At 40.3% G+C, this 9,387-nt stretch overlaps 1 protein-coding gene across 1 annotated transcript; it reads right to left on the bottom strand.

Moving 5' to 3' along the window:
- Positions 1–3,681: 3,681 nt before the first annotated feature.
- On the bottom strand, positions 3,682–4,871 carry LOC114553565 (nuclear factor 7, brain-like). Its single transcript, XM_028574776.1, has 2 exons — positions 4,732–4,871; positions 3,682–4,645 (listed from the first exon to the last, which is right to left on the bottom strand). Exons 1-2 carry the CDS (start codon positions 4,778–4,780, stop codon positions 3,750–3,752), a joined length of 945 nt encoding a protein of 314 aa, XP_028430577.1. The 5' UTR covers positions 4,781–4,871; the 3' UTR covers positions 3,682–3,749.
- Between the last annotated feature and the right edge of the window lie 4,516 nt (positions 4,872–9,387).

Here is a 9,387-nt window from a genome sequence, read left to right as displayed (position 1 = left end):
TCACGTGCATATTAAGTAGCCACATGCATCTGTTTTGGTCTTATAATACATCCATAGGTTTACCGCTCCAGTGAAGAGGATGGCTCGTTCAGCCAGCAGTTCAATTTATAAGAATTCGTCCAAATTTCAAGATTCACAGCAAACTAAGATAAACAGTTACACTAAAAACAGCTTTTGTTTTTAGCATGTTTGTAAAATTCGCTATTTGCAGAGAAGAGTTGTGTTTGCGTAAAACAGCACGGTGGACAATAGTGGACTGAGCAGACAGAGCAGATTGAAATATCGCTTTCTACATGTTTATGCCTGTCTATACAGGTGAGTGCATTAATAAGTATTGACTTTTTACTCACAACAGTTTTATTGTAGCCAAAACGAGACTAGCGTGAGTTCATCTGCCTTAGCGGCCATTGTTAATTATTTTTGTATCATTCCCAGTCAGGTACTGCATGTTTTAACACACACCCATCTCGGCTCAGCTGTGTGTGTGGAGAGCAGGCATCGCTGTACAGAATCCCAGCATGTGAATAGAGATGCAAATACAGGGGCCGGGTTTGTGCTCTACCTGTGTAATACCTGTTACCTGCTGTAAATGCTTGAAATGCTAAATAACAGACTGCATTTTTTCCTCTTCACATTTTTTGAATTCATAATTATTCTGCGCGGCAGACTAAACGCTTTGGCGGGCCGGATGTGGCCCACGGGCTGCCAGTTGACGATGGCTGATGTAAAGGATATTACCACGTGGGCTCAGGAACACTTCGGAAAAAAACATTGTCAGTTAACACAGTTAGTCGCTACATCTACATGTGCAAGTTAAAACTCTACCATGCAAAACGAAAGCCATATATCAACAACACCCAGAAACGCCGTTGGCTTCTCTGGGCCTGAGATCATCTGAGATGGACTGATGCAAAGTGGAAAAGTGTGCTATGGTCTGACGAGTCCACATTTCAAATAGCTTTTAGAAATCATGGACGTCATGTCATGCCAAAGAGGAAAAGGACCATCCAGATTGTTATCAGCGCAAAGCCAGCATCTGTGATGGTCTGGGGGTGTGTTAGTGCCCATGGCATGGGTAACTTGCACATCTGTGAAGGCAACATTAATGCTGAAAGGTACAGGTTTTGGAGAAACCTATGCTGCTGTCCAAGCAACGTCTTTTTCAGGGACATCCCTGCTTTTTTCAGCAAGACAATGCTAAGCCACATTCTGCTTGTGTTACAACAGCGTGGCTTCATAATGAAAGAGTGTGGGTACTAGACTGGCCTGCCTGCAGTCCAGACCTGTCTCCCATTTAAAATGTGTGGGGCATTATGAAGCGCAAAATACGACAACAGAGACCCCGGATTGTTAAGCAACTGAAGTTGTACATCAAGCAAGAATGGGAAAGAATTCCACCTACAAAGCTTCAACAATTACGGTCCTCAGTTCCCAAAATCTTGTCAAGTGTTGGAAAGGTGATGTAAAACAGAAATCATTGTATTCTGTTTTTATTTACGTTTTACACAACGTCCCAACTTTTCGGAATTGGGTTGTGTAGTATTCATATTTCTGTCTGCATGTTCCTCTGTACGTCAGTCCAAGATTTAGCAGTTTTGAACACATTTCATGTCAGCTGTGTGGTGCCAATTTGCAGAACTACAGAAGTTGTAAATACTATTCATGATACATGTAAGAAGAACAGTAACTAACACAAATCCTTGGATGGTTTTAACGATTATTTTCCTTGTCGATTAATCTGTGGATTATTTTCTCGATTAATCGTTTAGGTGTTTGGTCTCTAAAATGTGAGAAATTGTTAAAAAATGTGGATCAGTGTTTCCCAATGTCCCAAGATGACACCCTCAAATGTCTGGTTTTGTCCACAACTCAAAGATATTCAGTTTACTCTCACAGAGGAGTGAAGAAACTGAAAAAAAAAACATTTAAAAATGTGGAACTTTTTTCAAACCGATAATCAAAATAGTTAGCGATTAATTTAATAGTTGACAACTAATGGATTAATCTTTGCAGCTTTGCAAAATAGATATTTTGGATAGAAAAAGGGACAAAAGGGAGTTTTTGTTAATCGATAAATAAGTGCCACAACAAATGGAAGCTTGTACTTGATAGTTTATAAAATTACATTATCTAAGATGAAATATGAGCTGATAAGCATCATTTCACTCTTAACTGTGTGTACTTGTTTCTGTTTAGATGGAATGATAATACAAGCTATTGTCTTTTAAACTGTCAGCAACAAGTATTCATGCTTTAGTGTGTTATACACCCTGACAGGCTTTTCTCATGAACAGAAAAGTAAATATAGCTACACAAAGTAAAGCTCTGTAATTGGGATGTATTCCACATATTTATTACTGTCACCAGCACATTATCTGCTGCTGTTTAAGAGTGTGTGAAGATCCTCGTAGGGAGGAGGTCGGGAGGATGTTTGGCTCCGAAAACACAGGGCTTTCAAGCCAACTAACTTAGCCAGCAACAAGAGACTGGCAACAGCCGTGATGTCGCCAAGTGTAACGTGACTTTTTTATTTTTATTTTAGTAAAACTAATTTTTACCAGATAACAAGTATTACGTATAGAGACGGAGGATGTCAACTAAGATTAGTGGAGTAAAAGGTACAATGTTTCTCTCTGAAATGTAGCGGAGTAGAAGTAGAAAGTGGCATGAAAAGAAAACACTCAAGTTAAGTACAAGTCCCTCAACATTTGTACCTAAGTACAGTACTGGCATAAATGTACTTAGTTACATTCCACCACAGGAGGCTGTTGCCAATTTTAAGCACCAATGTACTGTATATTGTCATTGTTTTAACATTCACAGAAGCTGTGTTTAAGCATTATACTTAAAAACAAAATATGATGACCAAGAAAAGACAGTTTTATTATGTTGTTGAAAAACAGGAATTAATTTACAATCCGCATTAATGTTAATAATGTTCTTAAATCACCAACAATACATACATTCTGAACCCAAACTGACATATCCATCTTAAAACTGACATGTCCACCTTAAATAGAAGGACTCCTCCTCTGATTAAATGACTAACAGCAGAATTCAACTGATGGAAACTGAATGAAACTAGATTTTCTTTATTACATTAAACAGAAAATTGTTCATATGTTTTGGAAGATTTAAAAGACATTTAATGTAATTAAACACTGATTTTAATATTACTATAATCTGGACTAGAATTGAAAATAAAGTTTGATTTAAATAATGGTTGGCTGCAAACATTCAGTTACTGATAAGTGAATCATTTTTATTTTTTTGTGATCAAATCAGCTTCTACAAAGTATTTTCTGTCTTCATGGCTCTACACACACAGTCAAACTAATAAAACATGAACAACAATTTAAAACATAAACAGTATTGATAAAAAAGCAAAAGGCTAAATGAACCAAAAGATCAAAAACTAAATGAAATCATTTTACACATGAAAAAAAACTTGACTGCACCACTTGAAGCAGTTTAATAAAATATTTAATAAAGATAATATTTATGCAGAATTCTTGCACTTTTTGGGTTGTATTGTAATTCAATTGGATAAAAGTGTCAGCTAGATGAATTACAAAAAATAGGTAAACAAAAACAAAGAATGTCAAACTAAACAAACAATAAGTAAAACTAAACATATACTGTATTTTAAACAAACAAAAACATTAGAAGGACAGGTGCAGATTAAGAGGTTAAATTCAGTGACTTTTCCCTTTAATAAATAAACATGAATATAATCATCCTCTTTATCTCTAACTGCTCTGCTCCACTGTCACACAAACCTTCACTGGTGATATCTTCAGTGAGACAATATCCCAAGTGCTAATGAATGGAAACATCTTCTCAGTGAAAGTGTGTGTGAAGGTGTGTATGTGTGTGTTAGTATCAGCATCAGAGAACGACAGCTTTCCTCTGTTCCAGTCCAGAGTCAATCTGATCCTCTGGACCTTCTTCTGCACTACGAGATCAGTGGCTGGATCTGGTAGTGACCGTGCTGAGTATTTGCCTTGATAGAATCCTATTCCCCATAATCCAGACAGTTTGTCTCCCTTTCTCTGGACAGACTCTGCTAACATACCCAGTACCCAGTCTGTACTGTCTCCAACCTTGAGATCCCAGCTGTGAGTCCCTGAGTTAAAGCCCTCAGAGCCCAGGACACAGTGGTATTTATCAAACCTCTCTGGATTATCAGGAAGCTGCTGTCTCTTTCCTAGTCTCACACTGGTCAGATCTTCAGACAGGATGAGGTTGGGTTTAGCAGTGTTTGTATCCAGAATCACAGGAGTGTAGGAGACCATGTCCTTCATCTTGTTCCAGATGTTGAAGCTCAGGTTGCCCAGGTGTTTGGCCTCGTCTATCAGAGCTCCTGAGAGCAGCTGTGGATCATCCAGCAGGGGGCGCTGCTGGACTCTTTCCACTGCAGCCTTGTAGTTGATCAGGAATGAGACGTCTTCAGCTCTCAGCTGCTCCTCTGTGACTCTGACTGTGTCTGAAATAGCTGCTATCTCTCTGCTCAGAGCCTCCATCTTCTCCTTCATCCTCTGACTCTTCTGTTCCTCTTCCTCCCACAGTGCAGCCATCCTGGCCTCCTCTTCCTCTTCTAGAAACTGGTGAAGCTTCTTAAACTGATCCTTAATCTGCGTCTCTGTGCGTTGGGCTTGGACCTTCATGTGTTTTGCTGTCTGATCAAACTTCACTTTAACTTGTTCAAAAACCTTTAACTTCTCCTTTAAGGGCTCCAGAGTTTCCTGAAGTTCCTTCCTGTGTTGTCGTGCAGCTTCATCGATGGGTCTGATTCTGTGGTTGGAGTGTGTTTCTGAATCTCTGCAGACGACACACACTGGCTGCTGATGTTCCAGGCAGAAAAGTTTGAGTTTCTCAGAGTGCAGACTGCAGAGAGCCTCTGAAGCTCTCTGGTCTCTCTCCAGTAAGAAGGCCTCACACAGGTTCTTTAACACCCGGTTACAAGGTGGTTCATACAAAGATCTTTTCTTACAAATTGGACACTCCTGTGTTGGTTTCTCTGTCCACCAGCTCTGCAGACAGTCTTTACAGAAGCTGTGGCTACATGACAGAACAACAGGATCTCTAAAGACATCATGACAGACCGGACAGCAGAGATCCTCCTCTGATCTGGAAGCCATTTTGTCTCTGAGGGAAGCTGAAAACACAGCAGACAGAAAGTACAGTCAGTCATGGCTTCCCTCCCTCCTCTACTAACTTCACTGAAATTTACTTTCACTTTGAGTTGTGTTTTTAGTCAAACTCACCTTCAGTGTGTGGAGTGTCAGCAGGTTGAAGCAGCAGTGTAGAACTCACCTTCAGCAGTGTTGTAGTTTTCCACTTTTCTCTCCTGCAGCTGAACTCACTCAGAGGAAGTTGTTAATGTGGTCTGAAGGTGAATCTGATCCTGTTTTTCCGTTTGTATCTCTCTCTCTGTTTCCTGGTTTTTGCCTCAGGTGAGTCAGTTGAAGGGTGGAGCTCTGTCACACCTCTTCTGCTAAGTGTTATTGCTTCACAACAATGGGTGTGTCTCATTCCTTGGTTCTGATTCATTGCTGGATATGTTGACTGATAGTTTGTAGCAGTTTGATGCTACATCTATGTTCATGTTCAACAGGTTGAATGTAGTGAAGTTTATATATAGTGAGTATCTCAGGAATATTCCAGGAATGGAGGATCTTGGAACATCATGGAAAATGTGCAACATGGAATATTAAAAGAAAGGGAAACATGAGTACTTTTACTTAAATGGTGATGCAAATGATAAGGAGGTGTGTGGTGTTTTAAGCCCCCAACGTCGCCTTCCAGGCAGCGCTGCCTGTTAGGCACCAGGGTTAGGCAATGGTTAGTGTTATGTTTGGGTTAAAACGCAGTGCCCAGGATGGGTGCTGCAAGGGGCACGGGAACAAGGGGACGTCTGGTGTGAATAAAACACTTAAAGAACTCCTTAAAAAGCCGGGTTCGGTTATATAAAAGCTGTTTAAAAGACGGCCAGATATTAAAAGCAGGTTAAACCACTGGACAGGACGGACAGCGGGAGATTTAAATAAAAGGTCACCTCCTCACCTACCCTGGTGTCTCTCCTATATATATATATATATATATATATATATATAGAGAGAGAGAGATAGTTATGTCAATGTGATACAAAATAAATTCTATCCCAATATTAAAAACATCTTATTTAAACTCAAAAATTAAAATAAAAACATTTAAAGCATCATAAATACTGTCTGACTTACTTGCCCTTGTATACACATATATATAATAAATAACCATAAATAATTTAAAATACATCATAGAATAAAACACACTGTTAGTAAAAATGCATAAAACCAATGGCATGTGTATCATTTTAAAGTATTGAGGCAAGTAATTCAGTTTGTAATAATAATAATAATAATAATAATAATAATAATAATACTAAATATAAGCAATAAAGACATAAAGGGTTAAGGTTAGGGTTAGGTGCCTTGAAGTCAATGGTCGCAGCACTGCCTTGAAGTCGTCGTTGGGGGCTTAAAACACCATTGAGCTGATAAGGATAACCAAAACCACAGATACGCGTTATTATGGAACCCACTCAACTTTTAGGCAAGTCCCGCCCTACGAAGCAGCCTGATGGTGGGGTTAGGCATTGACCTTGAGTGTTTAAGGTTAGGATAGCTGATTGGTCAGGGGATAAGACACAGTGTCCAAATTACGTGGGAGCCAGAGGGAGCCGAGCTCCCACAGAGTGAGGACTGGCTCCCATGAAAGCACCAAAGTCAAAAATCTGAGGGGGTCTCTCATATCTGAAGGTGTCATGCCATATGTGGCATTGTAATTTAATCTTAATCAACGCTCATTATCCATCCCTGTGCGATCTCTTACCATTAAAGATGTTAAATTAAAATATAGGCTACTCGGACGTAGACCTGAGCCTACCCTACGCTCATGAACGCAGCATGACTGCACTTCACCACCACACCACTAGGCTACGTGAGCAAACATACGATCGATTTCACAGCACTTGCAAGTCCGAAGAAGTGATATTGATTTTGTCATTAGTTTTGTTTTCAATAACTTTGTAAACAGTGGCAGTAAGCCAACAGCTACGTGCAAGGTGTAACGTCGGACTTCATCAGGCATCTAAAAACGCACCCAGGCAGGTCACTCACTCACACGCTAATGTGAAAGAGACGTTATTTAGCATATCATCACAGATTCAAGCTAACCATCGCTAAGTGTTGTGCTAATGCTGGGAACAGGCAAATTATATCTTTATAGTTAGTAGTTGCTGAGGCTCAGACATCCATGGCGCACAGGAGTTGGGACGCACTGATCCATCTCCCCAGGAACAAACGCTGTGTCAGGGGGGCGAACTCATGTGATGCGTAATTGATCCCGTGGATGATTTGTAGGTTATTAAGTGAACAAGGTGTACCCCGGTTCACCAAACACTGGGTCTTAATTCTGCACATATTTGTGTTTCTGTAGTCCTATTTACTATTTCATTATTTCATCCATGTGTGGCGCAGCGGATCTGTGTGCACTGTCCCCTACCGTGGAGACGCTGGCCTCACTAACCTCTCCTCCTCTGAGTCGGGTCTCTCTCGCGCTGGACACTTAAAAAATAAATTGCATTACATCAGTGAGTTCAAACTGCTTATTGTGCGTAATTTGGACTGACGTTGAGATGCATGTTGTTCTGTAACTGGTGTGGCGCTGCCACTATTCTCTTGATTTCCACTTCAACATTAGACATTTTTTTTTGAAGGAAAGAGACGTTACATTTAGAATATATGATATCATCACAGGTAACAAGCTAACCATGGCAAAGTGTTGTGCTAATGCTGGGAACAGGCACATTGTATCTTTATAGTTGTATCCATATAATGTGACAGACCTAGGCTAATATTTCACCAGCTCTGAGGGCTAGAGGGATGTGTTAAGTAGACCCCATAAAGTTATTCCACAACTGATTTTAATATTGTACTGTCTGGACATGCTTTGAATTCATAAGATTTATGGGAAAGATCAGATGGCCAGAGACTGACTTGGACTCGTGGCAAAAGACTCTGCTGTGTGCATACTGCGCAAAAGCGCCACTTGCGCCTAGGTTATTTAATTGTATAGCCTTGTTAGGCTATGCGCGGGGTGTGCCAACTTTTTTTATGAGATAGAGAGACCCCCTTGAAGACAAAAAGATAATTCGAACACTGATAAGACCTGAACAAATCGGGTTCCGTTACCTTGCGTAAGCAATGGACGCCTGGCCAATAGTAGTTTGTGAATGCTATTGAAGGGCGGGTCTTTCCTAGAAGTTGCGTGGGTTCCATAATAACTCGGCAATTACAGTAGGGGTGACAGATGGAAGCATAAAACAAATCAGTGATGAAAAAAAGAAAGGAAAGAAGTGAGGTAGGTGAGGAAAGTAAGTGCCAAAATAAGAGAAAAAAAGGGATCTTCTGTCCACCTTAAAATTTTCTGGTCTATACGAGGTTACAAACTTAAATTTTGTATGTTCTTTTCCTAACAGGTCTGCAATACTTTGTTCGTGGTTAACTACCTCTGTCACCTCTCATATACAGTGGGAAGAACAAGTATTTGATACACTACCGATTTTGCAGGTTTTCCCACTTACAAAGCATGTAGAAGTCTGTAATTTTTATCATAGGTACTCTTCAACTGTGAGTGACGGAATCTACAAAAATCCAGAAAATCACATTGTATGATTTTTAAGTAATTAATTTGCATTTTATTGCATGACATAAGTATTTGATACATCAGAAAAGCAGAACTTAATATTTGGTACAGAAACCTTTGTTTGCAATTACAGAGATCATACGTTTCCTGTAGTTCTTGACCAGGTTTGCACACACTGCAGCAGGGATTTTGGCCCACTCCTCCATACAGACCTTCTCCAGATCCTTCAGGTTTCGGGGCTGTCGCTGGGCAATACGGACCCCTCTAAAGATTTTCTATTGGGTATTGTTGAGATGCTTCTTACAGAGCCACTCCTTAGTTGCCCTGGCTGTGTGTTTCGGGTCGTTGTCATGCTGGAAGACCCAGCCACGACCCATCTTCAATGCTCTTACTGAGGGAAGGAGGTTGTTGGCCAAGATCTCGCGATATATGGCCCCATCCATCCTCCCCTCAATACGGTGCAGTCGCCCTGTCGCCTTTGCAGAAAAGCATCCCCAAAGAATGATGTTTCCACCTCCATGCTTCACGGTTGGGATTAGGGCTGGGCGATAAAACAATAACGATATGTTTCGCGATAGACACATAATCAATGAATGTAGTGTAATGTAGTAATGTGGTCGATAAAACGTTCGATAACTTGTTTTTCTTCATCAGAAGAAACCAGAGTTTGTGAATCAAGTTTGGTTGCATGAACAAAGG

Source organism: Perca flavescens, chromosome 4, assembly GCF_004354835.1.
Source record: "Perca flavescens isolate YP-PL-M2 chromosome 4, PFLA_1.0, whole genome shotgun sequence".
Classification (NCBI taxonomy): Eukaryota; Metazoa; Chordata; class Actinopteri; order Perciformes; family Percidae; genus Perca; species Perca flavescens.
This window is presented reverse-complemented; position numbering and strand designations above follow the sequence as displayed.

Bases quoted from the DNA above. Each gene is read 5' to 3' on its own strand.
- LOC114553565 (XM_028574776.1), bottom strand. From the start codon at position 4,780: ATGAAGCTGCACGACAACACAGGAAGGAACTTCAGGAAACTCTGGAGC. The intron at 4,646-4,731 runs CTTAAAGGAGAA...AAGCCCAACGCA, and splicing joins CTTCAGGAAACTCTGGAGCC to CAGAGACGCAGATTAAGGAT.